Here is a 19,682-nt window from a genome sequence, read left to right as displayed (position 1 = left end):
TGATTGCTAAACTATGTTATCCTGGGGTGAGCTCTTTCAACTTCAGCTCCTTCAACTACACTGTACTAGCTTACATTAGGGCAGAAATGACTTCTTTTCTTGGAGGTAAATTTCTCTAGCATCTTTGAGACATATTTGACTGAATTTGGCTCTGCTGTTACTGTGTCAAGTTGATGGATCTGGGCCACTTAATTTTGCTGGAAATTCATCTGATGGAGGTGCAGATGAATCTAAAGCTGGGCGGCTAGCTCCTATTCAACTGCAAAAATAGATAATCACCAAATAAAACCTTAGCAATTAATCAAGACTTTTTCTTGATTTGGTTAGAGAGACTTAACAGTTTTCAGTATTCTCAATATCCTTATATTTTATTTCTAATAAGTTTCTAGTTTGCTTCTGTAGTCACTACCATATCAGACCTTTGTCCCTGCTTTTTTCCTTGTTTTATTTAATTAAAACACTGATCAAAGTATCTTCTTGTAATGTTACTTCAGCCCTACTGTGTGCTTCTGATTTTTCTGTTGTCTCCTTTTGCCTGACCTTAAGCTGGATGACTCGTCCTTACCTTAAGGAACTATCTCATTGAACATTGCTTCCCTCCCTTGTGTGACAACATTAATGTCTGTTGGGCTCCAATTTGTTATTTCTAAAAGAAATGAGTAACTGTCCCATAGTCTAAGGCTACCCCGTGAATGCTGTCCAGGTTGGTTTTGGGGTTTTTTGGGGTTTGTTTTGGGTTTTTTTTCTTGTTTGTTTGGTGGGGTTTTTTGGTGTGTGGATTTTTTGGGGGGTTTTTTTTGGGGGGGGGAGGTGGTTTGTTTTTTTGTTTAGGTTTTTGTTTGTTATGGTTTTTTCTTTTTAATTTTAACCCATTATGCACAGGAGTAGCTCCCTGAGAGCTACATCTGCTGTGTATGCCTGAAGTCTTATTTTAGCTTATCTGTATTTTTATATAGTCATCAGCTGTTCAGAAGCTAGTTAGAAGGTATGTAGGATTATCTTATTGTAGTCATAATTTTGCTCTATCCTCAAACTTCCCTCAAATTGTATAATCTTCTGTTACTATTCTGTTAACTTCTTGAGACTGGCTTTCATTTAATGGAGTGTGTAGGGTATGGTTTATCCTATATTTGATGAGGACATATGTATGTTACTGCAGTAATAATAATAATAAATGCCATCCTCAGCTAACTTGTGCTCAGAAATGCAAGGAGATATTTGAAAACTATGAATTTAGCTCCTGGCAATACACCCGAGCAGTAAAGCAGGAGAAATAACAACTTTCTGGTAATATTTACCTGATCTGAGAGATTTGTAGTGCAGAAATACAGTGCAGTATAATAATTGGATAATATGATTAAAAAAAAGAACATGAGACTGATCTTACTGAACAGCATTGTATTGCACTGTTTGGATGAGCAAAAGTGGCAGTTGTTTTTGTTCCCATTGGATCTAAGGTGGATAGGCTTCCACACCATGAGCACCAGAATGGTGAATGCCCCCTTTTTCAGTCATACTGGAAATGTTCAACAACGACTCTTAATGACTACACATTTGGAACTACTTATAAGTCTATACAAAGGAGCCTTTCATGATTGCTGCTCCCAATTATCAGGGCAGTTCCAGATAGAACAAAACTAGTAGTATACTTGTACTTAACACTTAGGTCTGTCACCTTGACATGGTTCCCAGGCAAAACAAAGGCAGATGGTCTATAGCCTGCTCTGCAACTTAGTTATGTCAGGATTTTGATTTCATTAATATCAATCTGAATTGTTTTATGGAATGTAGGTATCATCACACTTGTGGAAGCCATGTCTATTCAAAGTGGAATTATTTTCTTAATAGGATGTTGAGCATTAGAACAGTTTACCTTGGGGAACCATAAGGAGTATTGTCACCTGAAATATTTAATTCAGGATTAACTGCCTTTATGTAGAATGTAACTGATTTAACCTCTAGCTGTAAACTTCCTGAGGGAAACCTTAGGTAAATGCTATGGTTTCTGGTATTTAGGTGGCCAGACTAGATGATTTGTGGATCTTGTGTAGCCTTAAGAGTCCATCAGTCTGTGTGTCAGTGCAATCTCCATACTGTTAGATGAGGATGTCTGCCTCGGCAGTATTTGTATGTAGTCAAGGTTTCAGGACTTTATTTCTGGAGATACCTGGAGTCATCTGGATTTCTAAATTCTCCTATTTAATAAAGACTACATTCTGTAACAGTTTTGATAATCTTCCCAAGAAGTTTATCTCCTCACTACATTTGCCAAGATAAAAATTGTATGGTTCTTCTGTTACTGAAATAGCTTTTCACATAGTCTCGTTATTTTTGGCAAAGCCAGTCGCCTGGTAAATACACCAAAGCAAAGAAGAAAATACAGGAAGAAAAAGACTTTACTGTATTCAATCAGAAACAAGGTTTGACTTTCAGGTAATATCATCTTGGAGGCTTGAACAGAAAAGTTAGAAATTACATGTGTAGTATTTCAGTTGTGATGAACACATTTTAAAACCTAAACTGTTTAGTTGCTGAATGAAAACAGGACCAATGTGACGTAAGAAGTATTGAGGTGAAATTTTGAGCCCCTAGTTCAGAAAACTGATTCTGTGAAATTGGGTCAAGCATAATAGGAATGAAAACAGCGCAGTCTCAAATCCTGCAAACTTCTTACCTTTAAGAGTGTTGGGGGAGCTGCTGTAGACCCAAACAGAAATGGACTTTCATGTATTAAACTGAATGTGGAAAGCTCTTGTATCTTTGGTATTGATGTTGAAATAAAGAAACTAGAGATTATTTCTCATAGGCAATTGTGGAATATCCAAATGTGATCAGATGTACAAGTCCTGGTTTGCTTTAACAAGCTCAGAGGGTGTTTAACTGGGTGCTGGTACTCCTTGAGCTTTGTAGCCCATTTCCTGGACCCTTTGGGCAGTGGACACTGGAATAATTGTATAGCCAGTGCTCTCAATGCTTTATTACTGGCTCATGTAGGTGGATGGAGGAGAGGACCTAATAATTGCAAATTGTGCAGAAGTCTGTGTCTGTGTGCTGCAAAGCCTAGTTTTGTGAGGACTCCTGTGCATGTTTCTCATCAGCAGTGTGAGAGAAAGCAGTTACACTCTTTCTGAAAGCTGTCTGAAGTTTGCCCATCTCGGTATGGTTTAGGAAGCAGTTCTAACATCAGAGCAACAAAGGGAGAACAGATCTGCTCCTTCCGTGTTAGCTGAGCAGTATTTCTTCCTGCTTGCCGCAGATCTATGCAGTCCATATCCTAGAATCAAAATTTGGGCTGGATATCCACCTGCCAGAAGCTCAAAATCTTTATTGTAAAATCCCTGGCATGTACAGGGATTGGCAGTGAATTGTTTTTTGGGTGTATTTTACATATTAAAAAAAATGTGTGAATTGTGTAGACTTATGTGCTGGTTGCTTGAAACATACTTTACAAAAAGTACTCAGTTTTGAGGCTTAACTAGTAGTGGCAAGTATTATTTACTTTATAACATTTTCAAATGTTTATAGTTAGTGTTGAAAAAATATTAATTACAAATTAATCATCCCAACCCTTTTAAAAATGTCCCACAATATGTAGGTGATGCCTGTTTGATGCCAGCCTTGATGGCTTTTCTTCCTGGCAGTATTAGAACTTCCACTCTTCTCCTGTACTATATAGCAAATGTTTGTTATCAAGTCAGGAAACCATTTCATTTTAGCTCTATTTTGAGACATCATATTGATGTCATGTGTAGTTCACTTTCCCTCTATTATTTCTTCCACTAATACAGGATCAACTCTTCCATGGTTTAGATCTTTAAAATATTCCTGGCAGATATTTTAACTACCCTACTCTTAAAACATCTCCAGCGATGGAGGGTTTAGCGTCTGTCCAGACAGTCTGCTTTCGTGCGTATTAACCCTCCTTTCAGTTAGGCATTATATTTAAAAATAAAACAAAACACCAAACAAACCTAAACCACAAAAAAAACAACCAAAAAACCCAGCAGTGATACTCCTGAAGTACCAAATGCAGAATTGTTTTAAAAACATGATCTGTGTGCAAGTCTTGAGTCACCATGTTTTCTTTCTCATTTTTGATGTCTGGGGGTTAAAATTAGCCATTAACAAGATGGCCTTGTGCCTCTGGTCTACACTTAGGAGAACAGTGTTTAGGAATTGAAAGCTCAGTGTGTTTTAAAGGGGATAAAGGAAAGGGAAAGGATATTAGTGCCGGCCCTTTCCTCATTTAGTTTGTTCATTTGTGCATGTTGGTATTTTTTATTACAGTTTTACAAAGTCACTTGGAATAGCCACCGTCTGCAGTTGCTTACAGATTAGAAAGTTTTCTTAGCAAATAAAACCTTCCATTTTATCCTATTGCCGAAGCACCTTCAATCCAAGAGAAACCTTAAGCAATGGACTCTATCACCGCAGGTCCTCAGGCATGTGGTAACAAAACTTAAAAGATGATCTGAAGCATAGTTCATAAACTGCTTACAGTTGCATCTTCTGAATTTTAAGCCTTTGTTTTAATAAACAAAGGAAGTAGTTTGTATTACTGCTGTAATTGGAAGTCATTTGAGACTGACTTTAGCATAGTATGTTACTGTCTGCTTTGAAGTATTTATTCAAAGTGTGTGTTTAGTGTCAAAGGTAGTACTATAACAGAGGAAAATGCTGAACACTTGTCTTTATAAAAATGAACCCTAATAAGGTCATAAATTCCCTGCTTTAACTGAGAGAAAAAAGAAAAAAATAAAAATCTGTGCTTGCAGAGCTTTCAGTAGAAGCAATGTACGTAAATGGAAATTTAAGCCTACAAGCAGCTGGAGTGGTCTGTTGACTTATTTAAGTCAGAAGCAATTGGCTATGAAAGCATAAATAAATGTCTGCAGGAAGAGACCCTACATTTCCAAAGAAGTGATGCTGCAAATGAATAGTGCATGTGGGAATGTAGGCAGAGGGTTTATTATGGTAGTTTGCTTATGCCTAGGAGATAGGCACCTTTGTTGGTGTCTTTGAATAGGGCTTCAAAGTCCCTGGTGACTCGTTTTTAATGTCTGCATTCTGTCGAGGTATAAATGATCAACCTTTTAATCTGTGTCAGCATTGCTTTGCTATTGCTATTTTTCACATGTTAGAAATGATGTATGATGTTAGGAGTGCTCCAAGCTGCACTCAGCATTCATTTGGGAGAGCTTCTCTTCTAATCTCCCTGGAAGTTACTGTGATTCTCTCCTGCATTTTATTGGAGTAGAGAACATTATTTACAAACTAAAATACAAGGCACCTTCTGTACATTCAATATTTTAACAGTATATGGTTCCTGGCAATTGCATTTAAAAAAAAAAAAAGGGCAATAAATGAGTGAGGAATTGAGATTGTGTTTTTCACATAACAGACATAAATGGTGTGCTTCTTTTTAGAGGTAGGATCATACACCATCAAGACAGATCTGCTGCCAGGTGATAGAGCTGATAAATACTTTTGTTGCAGATTTTGTAGATCTGGAGTATGAATAAAATAAAATTGTGTAACACATAGCAAAAGGGCTATATTGAAAGGATGCCTGAAAACTATGGGGAAAACACTGTGCTTAGCATAAAACAAATTATAATCAGATTAAAAAAATAGTTCTAAGTCCTTCCTGGGTCTGGCTAGAGCAGTGCTCTGACACCTGCTTGTAACATCTACTATTTTAAATGTCAGTAGCTTTGTTTTAAGGGTACTGCATGAAATCAGACTTCTTTTAAATGACCCTTTAGACTTCATTATATGTGTGCTGTATGGTTTGTGAGCTGGACGTTTTTTAAAAAAATTGTTTCATAGGCAAACTGCTGAAACTGTTAACTGACAGTGATGGATTTTTGAGGTGCTTTTGATTTTTTTTTTTTTTAAAGAGTATTCCATATTATCAGAGGTGCAGATAAAGTGATCACCATCATCGGATATTTTTAAAACAACGAGCTGTGCAGCTTTAAACAATGCTGATCAGACTCAGGACTCTCAGACTGTAATTGCTCAACTGTTGAGCACTTATTTCCTGTAGAATGCACTTTTTGCATTTAATCAGGATTAACTTGATTCTTCACTTTGATTCATTACTAAAACTTTAAATCTGTTTCTAACTATGTGTAGTTTGATAGCATTTTCTTTAAGGTAGGTGCATGGTGCTGTGCTGTACATACGAACGCAAAATTCATTGTCAAAAACCTGAAAGTCTGAATTAAATAATTTGGGTATGAGTAATGTGAAAAATAGGGAAGATGACATCTTCAGCTTTATTCAGTGTATTTTGTGGTTTTCTGCATAACTTTGCAGATGTTTTGTCAAAACAGGAATGTTCTGCAGTGTAGATGGCCAATAATTCAATAGTAATTCTGAGACAGCGTGGCTCCTGATGGGTTACATTTAGACAGCAACTAGTGTTTAAATATATTTATTATGTCATTATTTAAAATTAAGTAACAACTTTAAGATAATTCCATTCCTGTTTTACAAAAATATGTAGTAAATCATTCTGGTATGTTAGTGGGATACTGCATGTTGGTACTATCCTTTGCTACAGATGGCATCTTAATAATGTAATCTTCCTCAGTTCAGCAATTAGTGTGCTTGATATTTTAATCTTAAGCAAATTACTGGTTTCATGTGTTAGAGAATTTAAGGTAAATGGGGAGAGCTTTTTACCTGCAGAAAGCTGAATTAGTGTTTATTTGGTTGATTTGGGGTTTTTTTTTTGTGTTCTTGACTTTTTCCCTTCCTGCAATTTAAAAGTTCCTCTTTGCTTTTTGTGATGCACATGCAGTAGTTTATTCATTTAATCTATGCAGCTACATTATTTCTCTCCAGTCTCTCTCCTTCTCTAGATTGATTTCAGTTTTTTCAGTCTTTTCTTACAGTTCTATTTTTTTATATCTATGATGATGATAATATTGATGCTATACTGTGTTGAGTGGGAGAGAAACTCTTCATGTCTTTCTAGAAGCATGGTGCCCCAAAATGGATAGGATATTCCACTTAGAAAATTTAATCATGCAAAACTAGAGCAAAGCACTTAACTCAGGGTTTTTCAGGTATTTCTTCCGTTTCTACTTCTCAGACTGTTGGTTTCTCTGACAGTACTTATTTTTTGTAGCCACTTGGCATGGTGGACTTGGATTTATTGACTGATGCACTGTAAATGCAGATGCATTTTTGCTGCTACCTGTCCAGTTGGTTCCAATTCTAAATTTGTTATGCCTATTGGGAATTTTTTTCTTGCTGGAGAATAGGATGCTTTTACACTTGTACTTATTGGACAGAATTCTGTTTTTTAGATCACTTGTGGAATTGGTGAAGAAACCTTATCCTTTTCTTGATTGTAGTTGCATCATCTCCTCCTTCTCCAGCTGCCTGGTAAAGTAATAAGCACATAGGCTTATTCTTCCTTATCAAATCACTAGTAAAAAGTCTAAATCCCAGCAGTATTCTTGTGAAAGCCTAATTGTGTATGTTCTTTCATTGTGAGAGCGCAGGTATAGTAAGTCATCATTTAAATTTCACCAGCTGTGTAAGTTCATGTGACATGAAAAAAAAACCAGCCAAACAACACCAATTACAAATTTAGCTTATGATCCCCAACAGGGTCAAGAGGATTGATGTTATTGTAATGAAACATCAGATGCACTTAGGACAAGGAATTTCCTAGTTCTTATTCTTTGGTACAATGATTTGATGTGTTGGGTTTGCATGGCAAGGTTTTGGTAGCGGCGGGGGCGGGGGGGGGGGGGGGGGCGCGGGTGGACTACAGGGGTGGCTTCTGTGACAAGCTGCTGGAAGCTTCCCATGTGTCTGACAGAGCCAATGCCAGCCAGCTCCAAGACAGACACGCCGCTGGCCAAGGCCAAGCCAATCAGCACCTCTGTGATAACGTATTTAGGAAGAAGAAAAACCAGTTAGAGGGAGCTTTTGCAGCTGGAGAGAAGAGTGAGAAGATGTAAGAAACTCAGCAGACACCAAGGTCAGTTGCAGAAGGAAGGGGAGGAGGTGCTCCAGGCGCCAGAGCAGAGATCCCCCTGCAGCCTGTGGTGAAGACCATGGTGAAGCAGGCTGTCCCCCTGCAGCCCATGGAGGAAGGATGAGGGGGTGTAGAGATTTCACCTGCAGCCCATGGAGGACCCCACACCGGAGCAGGTGGAGGCACCTGAAGGACGCTGTGACCCTGTGGGAAGCCCACGCTGGAGCAAGCTCCTGGCAGGACCGGTAGACCCATGGAGAGAGGAGCCCACGCCAGGGCAGGTTTGCTGGCAGGACTTGTGACCCCGTGGGGGACCCACGCTGGAGCAGTTTGCTCCTGAAGGTCTGCACCCCATGGAAGAGACCACGCTGGAGCAGTTTGTGAAGGACTGTAGCCCGTGGGAGAGACTCACGTTGGAGAAGCTCGTGAAGGACTGTCTCCCGTGAGAGGGACTCCATGCTGGAGCAGGGCAACAATGAGAGGAGTCCTCCCCCTGAGGAGGAAGAAGTGGCAGAAACAACGTGTGATCAACTGACCGTAACCCCCATCCACGGTCCCCCTGTGCCACTGGAGGGGGCAGAGGTTGAAGCCGAGAGTGAAGTTGAGCCCGGGAAGATGGGAGGGGTGGGGGGAGGTGTTTTAAGATTTGATTTTATTTCTCATTCCTCTACTCTGTTTTGCTTAGTAATAAATTAGATGAATTTCCTCTCTCAGTTCAGTCTGTTTTGCTCGTGACGATAATTATTGAGTGATCTCTCCCTGTCCTTATCTCGACCCATAAGCTTTTTGTTATACTTTTTCTCCCCTGTCTAGTGAATGAGGGGAGCGGCTCTGGTGGGCACTTGGCCCCCAGCCAGGGTCAACCCACCACACTTGATTACAGTGGCATGATATTAAGAATGTTTTATGCATGTGTACTGTCAGCACTGGGGATAAGTGTGGGTGTATTGTTTTTATTCTTCCCATTTTTTGCTGTAGATGGTGTTTTGTCTTTTTGAAACCATTCTCCCCTTGATAAATAGACAATATTGGGAAGGGAAAAAAGGTTAGTGTAAGGTTCAGCTTCTACCTGGTATATGTATAATTTATATAATGTTTATAGATAGTTTTATAATGTTTATAGATACAGCATCAACAAAAAGCTGTATTAGGAAAAAAACATCTCAAGTAACTGATTGAAGAGGTATCTATAGAAGTAATCACTTCAGGGTTCAGTATTTCCACTTTCACTTAGTCTTTTCTGGGAGTGGTGGAATCTACGCTCTTCATGTGAACATAGTTACTATCTTTAGGCCTAGCTGATTTAGATATATCAGTCTTCTGCTTTTATATAGATGTAATATGTGTTATGTCCCATACCACTGATCCTCAGAGAGATAACTGTTGTCCTGGCAAAACCTTCCACTTTCACATGACAGAGGCTGATAATATCTCTTTTAGTGAAGATACTCCATAATAAGCTCTGTGATAACAGTTGTTAAAGAGTTTAAACTCATAACTGAAGTGCTGCATGCTGTACCGATAAGTGTGTGCCTTATGTAAGTAAAAACTTCCTGATGTCTTGCAAACTGGAATAGCATGAATTCTCCAACTAAAAATAAAATGTTGGGATTTTTCCTATCCTATTCCATTAGCATCTTAATTTATGAAGCTAAAATGGAAGTTAGCCCACGTAACATCTGACTCGTATTCATGCTGGGAACAGAAACAAAAGCTGAGCAATGCTTTTGTTTAGAGAACAGAAATGCTGCTCTGCAATTTTAAGTAAAATGTAACATTTTATTTCTGAAGACATTATTTAGATGTTGGGTTTTGTGTTGTTTTTTTTTTTTTTTTGGTACAGGTTATTAATGCTGCTTTAGCTCTTGCTGCCAGACCAAAAAGTCAAGTTGTGAAAAACAACATGGAGATGTATAGGAGTACATGGGAGAATCACATCCATGTTCTTACTGAAGCTGTGGATGATATAACAAGTATTGATGATTTTCTTGCTGTATCAGGTATGATAATTTTCAGAATCTCATTATTCTTTTATATGCTTTGAAAACTTTTTATAACTTTTCAAAAGGAAACCAGCAAAGATTAGTTTGTGTAAGGTTTTGTGAAGCTGTTGCAGCTATTTAAAATGTCCCCACACAGTAGGTGTTTCTACTCTGCACAACGTATAGTTGAGTAGAAGTTACTTGATCAAACTGTAGGTGCATGAAGCAGAATCGCTAATTTAGCTCATAAGTTTCAAAATCCTCTCTGCAGCTGTGAGAAGTCTCCTTCTAAAAAAGGAAGTGCCTATCAGTGTGCATTCACATGACTGGAAATTCTCACAATGTCCTGTGTTCCAGTTACTGCGTAACTTGGTTCCACAGTAATTCCTGTGATAGACACAGAAATGGGAAATCACGTGGGCTACTTTTTCAAGTTGATGTGTTTAAAAACACCTCATAAACAAAAAAGATGCAATGTACCATTTCCAGAATTTTCAGTTAAAAATATTTTTCAGGCAAATCGTATGTATAAAACTCTTCACTGAAGTGGCCTTTGATAGTAGTAAATAGTATTTACTGAAGTAGTGAGTGTCTTCAACATTTGACCAGAAGATAGAAAACAGTTGTTTTAGTTCTTGCAGGTTAAAGATCCCAGTTGTACATTTTTGACTTACGTTAGTGTAACATGGACAGGAAGGACTAAATTGTCTCATCTTCATTAAATGTGGTTTACCTTTTGTGTTTCCTTATGGCCAGTGGGCCCTGAGCTTGCCCATTTTTCTCTGGGTATTTCCGTTGGGCTTAATTCCTTTTGTTAGGATTATTTGGTTTATGCAGCAATATAGAACATGAATAGTTCTGTAGATGTTGGTAGTTTGAAACCATTGTAAGTGAAGTCAGATCTAAGTTCATTTTCCCAAATCATTCTTTGCTCATTAAACATGAGGGTAGGCTCTTGTCTAAAAGGGACCTTAGCTTGGGTATTCATTGCTCTAAAGCTTACTTGTATATCTTCAAAAATACCACCTTTACTGTGGTAACTGGAAGCTGCTGGACTGGATTTCCCATAACTGAGTGATGTTTTTTCTTGTGATCAGGACATGGATATTACGGTGCAAAAACTGTAAGCAGAGATGGCTGTTCAGGCCCTTTCTGGGTCTTCCAGTTCTTGGATATAGACTTTTCCTCAGAGCATGGATGTTCTCCTTGCTTTACAGTGCTCAGTTGTTATACCTAGCAAGTGATTTAGGTCTGAATGTAGAAGAATTTAGTGCAAATAGTACAAGATGGTTATTCATTGAGCTACTCTCCTATGTGTATCTCAGCATCTTAATACAGAAAAACATAGCCAGAGGATTTTTTTTTTTCTCCCATGTGTGTTAGTCTTTAGTGGAGGCTGATTATGAACCTTCCTATTGCTTGTAGGGTCTGGGAGAAGAAAAGATTTATAATGGATCTGTTTTTTATACAGAAAATAGTATTCCACAGCACATGCCAACATGGTCATATGGGGGGGGAATGTTTTTTAAATAAAATACTTCATTCAAAATTGATGCTGTGCTGAGAGTGTCACATACATTTGAGTTGAATGGCTGAGTTTGCAGCCCTGACTGCATCTTCCAGGTTGACAAGGGAAGTGATTAGTTCCTGTAGTGTTAAAATCATATTCAAAAATACAGTATACTTTTTTGTAAATACAGTAAACACATCTTCCCTAGTAGTTCTGCTGATTCAGAATTGTAAATCATACAACAGAATTGCCTACTTAAAAATTTATTTTAAATTGCATCTCCAGTTGCTTGATAGATCAGATTTTTCTACCAGCTACAAAATCTACTTTCCAAACATGCTAAGAGTTTGGAATGCCTGTTTTGTGGTTTGGTTTAGATTATGTAATTGCTTTTCACACAGTGTCACCTGAGCCTTGGATGGCAAGTTATTCTATAAAATGATGTTAGTAATGTGAGTTACTGTGGGTCACTGATGATTTGGAGGGTAGATTCAGCACTTTTAGCTGTGTTACTCCTGTGGACATTTTTAAGATACGATGTAACTCCCATTAAAGTCAATGCAAAAATTTTGTGCAGAACTCAGTAGCAAGTGGGTTAGTCCCTATTTTCCATTGAATCCTGGATGTTATGTTTCTGTCCTTGAAGTGCGCTGAATAAGGGAGGTATAGCTGAGAGGATGGGAAGGAACAGAGCTCCCAGTGAAAAGATCTCCTTGTGACTCTGTGCAAGCCACTTGTGGGGTTGCTGAAACTAAAACATGCAGACAGGAAAATTGTCTGTCTCCCATTGTGATATGTATAATTCTCTGATTTAGCATTGGGGGAAGGAGAACTGTGTGGCAGATCAAAAAGTGTGAATTGTGAGCTTTTGAAAGTTTGGGGGGTTTTGTTCGGGTTTTTTGTTTGTTTTTTTAAGTGTTAATTGCATTTATTGTATGTGCTAATAATGCTATTATTTTTCTAAGTGTATTGGTCTCTTCAGATTCACCTATAATGAAATTGGATTTTTTTTTTTTGCTTCGGTTGTGGTTTATTTTTTATATTTTTATATGTGATACTGTGTTCAAAGGAAAACTAGCACTACAGAAGACAAGAAAGAGATGAAATCAGGTCTTCACAAATTAAAAAAAAGTCTGATTGCAAATAGCCAGTTTAAATGATGGTCTGTTTCTTATAAAAGAAAGCAAGAGCTAATGAATTGTATGGAAAATGTTGTTGCAGTTATGAAACATTATAAACGATGATACCATTGTTCATAGATCTGTTATACCTCCTATGAACAGAGAATCAGTCTCAGCTTATCAGTTTTGGATAGATAATTTATGTAAAGAAGAATGTGGGTATTAATCTTTATAACCACTGACAATCAGTTTAACAAATACTGTCATCCATTTATCATCAGGATGTGAAGTTTTTGGATTCATATAAGTAAAATGAAATGTGCTGTTGCATTTGATGCATGAATTTCCAGGAAACTAGTTTTGATTTGCTTGTAATTTTGTTTATGTTAGTAAATCTTAAGTTTTATCCTCAACTCTGCTCTTGCAAACTGACTCTTCAGTGTCTCTTTCCTGATACAATTAGGCTGAAAACATAGTTTGTGACGTTCGTTTTCTAATGTTGATTCTTCTGTGTTATTTTAATACCCTTTATTCAAAATTACATGAATAAACCTTTTGGATATAGATGGAAATACTGAAATGCCAGTATTTCCTTCCATTGTATGTATGTTTTCCTCTCCTGATGATGGTGTGTAATTGCAATCACTTCTTAATTACAATTTTTAAGTATTTTAACATTATTATGTGTTAGAAAACCAGTAAGAGAAGAGTTAGATCTTTTAGTCCAAAAGTTAACTTCTACAAGGATTATAGTAAGAGCATCAGAAGTTTGTTTATATATACAAAATTTTCAGGACCTCTGATTTTCCTTTCTATTGTCATCTTGAAGAGCTTGATTGCCAGACCCCTATGCTGCTTTCCTATCCTTTTCTCAATGTCCTTGCCTAAACTATCATAGAATCGTAGAATGGTTTGGGTTGGAAGCGACCTTAAAGATCATCTAGTTCCAACCCCCCTACCATGGGCAGGGACACCCTCCACTAGACCACGTTGCCCAAAGCCTCATCCAGCCTGGCCTTGAACACTTCCAGGGATGGGGCATCCACAACCTCTCTGGGCAACCTGTTCCAGTGCCTCACCACTCTAACAGTAAAGAATTTCTTTCTAACATCTAATCTAAATCAACCCTCCTTCAGCTTGAACCCATTACCCCTTGTCCTGTCACTGCACTCCCTGATAAACGGTCCCTCCCCATCTTTCCTGTAGCCCCTGTAGGTACTGGAAGGCTGCTGTAAGGTCTCCCTGGAGCTGCCTTTTCTCCAGGCTGAACAACCCCAACTCTCTCAGCCTGTCCTCACAGGAGAGGTGCTCCAGCCCTCTGATAAGCTTCGTGGCCCTCCTCTGGACTCTCTCCAACAGCTCCATGTCTCTCCTGTACTGGGGCCCCCAGAGCTGGATGCAGTACTCCAGGTGGGGTCTCACAAGAGCGGAGTAGAGGGGCAGGATCACCTCCCTCGACCTGCTGGTCACGCCTCTTTTGATGCAGCCCAGGACACGGTTGGCTTTCTGGGCTGCAAGCGCACACTGCTGGCTCATGTTGAGCTTCTCATCAATTGATACTCCAAATCCTTGTCCTCAGGGCTGCTTTCAATCCATTCCTCGCCTATAGTTGTGCTTGGGATTGTGCCGACCCACGTGCAGGACCTTGCACTTGGCCTTGTTGAACTTCATGCGGTTCACACAGGCCCACCTCTCCGCCCTGTCAAGGTCCCTCTGGATGGCATCCCTTCCCTCCAGCATGTCGACCCCACCACACAGCTTGGTGTCATCGGCAATCTTGCTGAGGGTGCACTTGATCCCACTGTCCATGTCACCGACAAAGATGTTGAACAGTGCTGGTCCCAGTACCGACCCCTGAGGGACGCCACTCGTCACCGTTCTCCACTTGGACATTGAGCTGTTGATCACAACTCTTTGAGTGCAACCATCGAGCCAATTTCTTATCCACCGAGTGGTTGATCCATCGAATCCATGTCTCTCCAATTTAGAGACAAGGATGTCGTGCGGGACAGTGATTATTTCATCTATTGAACCTTCTCTCCAGCCTTCCATACTTTCTGAGTTTTGGTCTGTGCTACTTATAATATCACTGTTCTTATGTCTTTATTATATTAGCTCTTGCCAAATTTTTAAGTTTTTTATGTTTTCATAAAAACATTTCCTTCATCTCTTTTCTCATCCCTCCTCATGTATGAATAAATCCTCCTCTTCTTCACATACTCTATGCAAATAACATACACCCTTTCCTGTTGTGTTCTTGGTGTAATGATGTCTCTGCTGTCTGCCCTTTCAGATACCTCCTTAAAATACAATTTGTCCAAAGTGCATTTTGGCTCTTGTAATCTCATCAACACTTTAAATTGAACAATTTTTTTAAAGGTAAATGAATTCCGAATAATGGGTAATAGATCATTAGACTTTGAGATGGTTTTGTCTGATGTCTAGTTTGTTGCTTCTCCACCAGAAATTGTGTTACTTGCCATTTTACCTAATGGAGTGATACTGAGTAGAATGACTTAAATGTTTGCTTCAGGTAAGAGTTTGTGTAACTCCCCTGTGCAGTTTCCACTGTTAAACCGATAGTGATAAATGTGGACAGCTGCAGATCCATCTTCAGTAGAATCCAGAGAAGATTTAGTATTATTCACATTTTTACTATTGTAAACAGAAAAATATTCTACAATGTGTACAGAGGTGCTCCCCACTTCAGCTCCTTACAGAAATTGAACTGAACTGTGTTGAATAGATAAAGACTTCTGAGAATGCTAAGGAAGGTCTGTAATAAGGAAGGAAGATCATTCAAGCTTACTTGAGAAGGCAAAAGCAAATAATTTTTTAACTGGAGAATTGGCACAAATCAGTTACTGCTGGCAAGAGGGAGGAGAGTCATAGTTCACCTTCCTATTATACTCTTGTGCCAGTGTGGTGTACAGACTTTCAGAGGAGCTCTAGGGACAACGGCTGTCCCTCTGAATGGAATTGAAAAGACACCATCCAAATGTGGAGTGTGCAAGGAATTCTCTAAAAATCTGAAACTGTGCAGGCTAAAATGTGTTTTCAGTCTCTTAATCCTTCCCTTGGAACCTAAGAATAAGTTAAGTCTTTCCAAGCAAGATGGGATACAGCGAGATACCACAGTGTTAGAACAGAACTTGCTTTTTAATGTAAACCTGTACTATCAGAAACTACTTCTAATTCATGGAAAGCAGCAGAAGATAGGAAATTATCATAAAGCTGCTGGAGAAGGCAATTTTCGTGGGTCCAAATGGTCTTATGGCCCCATCACAAGATGCTAAGGGGCCACATGTTTTGCTGCCATAATCTTATAGCTTTTACTTGATTTCAGTGAAGCTTGCTGAGTTTAACACTAGCAAAAATAAACAGTGAAAAAGAAACTTACCTTAAGTCGTTTTTCCAAAGGCCCAGTTCTAAGGAAGTAATTTACTGATAACACAGCACAAATATTGCAGCTTCACTTCTTTCCTAACATTATAGCTTCAGATCTGAAGCCCCTGCTGCTACTGCAGTTTCTACACTTGGAAGAGATCTTTAATAGTTGATTAGGAAGCAGGATGTCAGGTGAACTTTATTAACACAGTGTGGCATGTACAAAATGGCAAAATAGGAGAATAGAATAAAAGAGTAAAAGACATTAGAAGAGAACTGTGGGGATTATCTACTAAAGTGTCTTGTGCAGAGCAGGACAAACTTAAAATTCCCTACAGAAATTTCATTTGAAATGTCTTCAGTTGCATGTAATCCAAATCTTGTTTTTTCTTTGGTCTTAATTGTTAATGTACAGCAAAACTTAAGCAATACAACATTTAAGCAGTTATTCATCTACTGCAATAATATTTAAAAAGAGTTACTTGACGAATCACTGAAAGAAGAATGCAATTCATCTGAGTCAGAGCAACTAAGTAGATCGATGTAAATGTATTTTCATCGAAGTTTTTAGGATTATATAAAACATGGCAAAGTTCAAAATAATACTAAGGGTATAGTGTCTACTTTGAAAAGAGATTTCATTTACATGCAATTTCATACATATGAGAAAATAGCAATAATACGCTGCTTATAAAAACTGAAAGCTATTATTAAATTGCATAGGTCTTTAAAAAAGATTTTTCATGTTTAATTTTTCAGTTGGGAAGGAAGAAGTAGAAAGGGGAGCTCTGTGCCTTTTTAAAATCAAAACCACCACACTACTAAAATGAATCAGAAAAAGTGTATGTATGTGTACGTATGTGTACATCCATATCTCTGTTTGTGTATGTATACACACACGTGCACACTTAACTATATATATATTTGAACTCTGTGAATTACTGCATGTCTTTTCTAAGCTGATGATGCTGACTGGAGCTAAGACTTCCTGGGTGGATGCCCTGTGGTAATGCAGTAGTTGTGTTGTGGTGAAAATGATCATGTATATAAGTCAGAAAGCACACCCTTTCTTATAGTAGGAAAGATTTTACATAAGCATTTAATTTTGTAATTTTTTGCTTAAAAATATTTACTAAACCGAGCAACTGAAAGTTACAGGAGCACGCTATTCTTTGATAGAAAAATAACTACAATTAGCATTATTGTAAAGCTCTTCTGTTTTCAAATATTACAGTACATTAAATAAACATTTAAGTAGATGGAAAGAAAAAACTTTGTTGTTACGTAAATAACAACATATTTCAAAATATTTTGACTGTATGTAGGTGTTTCAGAATTTGCTTCAGAAAAAAGTAGGCCGCCTTCTTTCTTAAGAGTGTAGTTACCTGTTTTTACCGAAATGCATGTAATTTTGGAAGCTCTGAAATGCCCATGTGATTATCCTTCACCTTCTTGGGTTCCAGCCTGGTATTGCTAAAGTACTGTGGGGGAAACTGTAGTACTAAAACAGAGTTGTTTGAAAACTTCTGTAAGAGGTCCCTGGCAGAAACCTCCTGGATTGTTAGGCTCGTTGCTGACTGAATTTCATAGCAGCTCAGTTTCTGTTTGGTAATTTTCTTCTCTAAGCTCTTTTGTTTTTTAAGTGCTATTTTGGGGGGTTTTTTTACATCCTTTGGAAGAGCTGCGTGAGATGGACTGCCGTGTCCCAACTCTATCTGCCTGCATTGTGTTCCTTGTAGGCTGTTTATTTCTGTTGTATGATTGGTTGCAGAAGATTGTTGATTTAAGTTTGGTACTGTTCTTTCCTGTCTCATTCCCCTAGACTAATGAGTACAATTTATTTCACTGAGCAGTTCTGTTAATCTTACCAAAGTTTACCCATAAGAGGACTTAAGTTGTGGAGTCGTAGTCATTCCATATAGTTCCCTCTGGACTAAATCAAGCCCGTCTTTGTTAAGAACCTCTGTTCGTAACAAAAGCAATTCTTAAATAAGTGATTTTTTTAATTAATTTTTTATTTACAAAATCTGATGAGCATTTATTTTTCAATCTACAGCTGAATGCATTTCCTAAGCTTAATTTAATCTCTCTTTTTGTTTTTTCTTTTTTTCTTATGTACTCAGTGGGCAGAGATATACTCATTTATAGATATTTGGGAGAGCGTCAGTTGGGAGAGCGTCAGTTGTTCTTCTGGGTCATTCAGTCTTTTTATCCTGAATACAGGAAAAGTTTGTAGAGGTGAGACTAAACCAGAAATTTTTATGAATTCTCCCCTTGATTTTCTAGTCTGATGTATTTCCTGTTGGTAGATAGGTTTCTAATAACTTTAGAAGTTTGTTTTTTCAAATCTGTAGCAGATTCCTAGTGTTATCCAATGTCATACAATAAAAGCACATCTTTCCTATACTTCTCCAAAATGATTTTGACTCAGCTGTATTTTTAAAGAAGTCATGCTATCCATTTACTTCCTCTGACTTCTCACATCCCTAACATACAATTATATGTAACTACATTTCCAGTTTTTCTGATATTCTCTGAATATCACATATTCTTCTTTATCTCTGCCCTATAGTAGTTAATCTGCTGTGGAACCATTGTTCTTCATTATCCAGTGTCACATTCTGTATAAAGGGATTCTTAAGAAATAACTTAATGCTGCCTGTCCTTTTAATCTCATCATATTCATTTATCCAGGATTGTGTCATAGTCTACCCAGTGCTGCTTTTTTTCTTTTCTTTCTGGGACCTCAAATCATCTGAAATCATAATTTATACTAGCCATTACGGTCTGAGGACGGAAACAAGTGGAGATGTGAAGGCGATGGTAACATCTTTTTGTTACACTTGAAGGGCTTTGGTTTTTTAGTATAAACCCCCCTTTTTCTTGTTTGAAACAAAAAGCAGCAAACTTCAAGGTGAAAATAGCTTAGGATTTAACTTGGGTTAATTGATGACATGTTGAGAGAGAAGGATGCTGAGCACCAGAGGTAATTAACATAATTCACCCTGTCCTGCTCTGTGCATTCTGTCTGCTAACCAGAGGTCATGGTTCTTTTAGGATCTATGTGGTGACTCACACTGATCGTCACAGATCAGCAATGAAATTGGCATCCAAACTAAAATTGCAGTCATTGTTCCAGCTTCAGGCACTCTTCTGCTGATGTATTGAGGGGTGACGGGGAAGGAGGTGTTAAAACATGGGTTATTCTTTGTGTTGGGGTCATGTTATGCTGGAATCACACTGAATGATTTCTTCACTTCTCGATATATATCAGTCATTGCACAATTGCAGGAATTGTTAAAAAAAAATGGAATTCCATAAATAAATTGGTCATGCAGTAGAGAAAAATTGTAGCATAAACAAGTTAATATGAGGGAAAACAACTTATCTGTTCACAGTGTTAATTTCTGAAGTGTATTCATTAGTAAGTTTTTAAATTGTTTTGTGCTTACTTTTTTTTATCTGGAGTGACTGAGGCATGTTGATTTTCTTTTATGTAGTAACTGGTGTTATTTTCCCCAGGTTAATTGCCAGAAGGTTTGGCTGGTAAAAAAACCTGCTTGCTACCCCATTGGTTTGAATTGGGTAGCAAATTCTGGATAGGAGACAACTGGAAGGAGAATGGAGATTAGATATGGTAGTTTTTTCAGCTCTTTGTATATCATGCCTTCCTGCCAAAATGC

General features: G+C 38.1%; 1 protein-coding gene across 6 annotated transcripts in view; it reads left to right on the top strand.

Annotated features, from left to right (window-relative positions):
- CTNNA3 (catenin alpha 3) overlaps window positions 1-19,682 on the top strand; it is a 512,488-nt gene that overhangs the window by 347,010 nt on the left and 145,796 nt on the right. For 5 of the 6 annotated variants that reach the window (XR_008577888.1, XM_054832089.1, XM_054832088.1 and 2 more), the window contains one exon: window positions 9,843-9,999. The exons of the other annotated variant lie outside the window; for it this stretch is intronic. Coding sequence is in view for 4 of the 5 variants with exons in the window: in XM_054832089.1 (XP_054688064.1) it covers window positions 9,843-9,999 (157 nt within the window). In the remaining variant the exon portion in view is untranslated. The remainder of the gene's footprint in view (window positions 1-9,842; window positions 10,000-19,682) is intronic. 6 annotated transcript variants of the gene reach the window in all.

Source organism: Grus americana, chromosome 7 (genome assembly GCF_028858705.1).
Source record: "Grus americana isolate bGruAme1 chromosome 7, bGruAme1.mat, whole genome shotgun sequence".
NCBI lineage: Eukaryota > Metazoa > Chordata > Aves > Gruiformes > Gruidae > Grus > Grus americana.
This window is presented reverse-complemented; position numbering and strand designations above follow the sequence as displayed.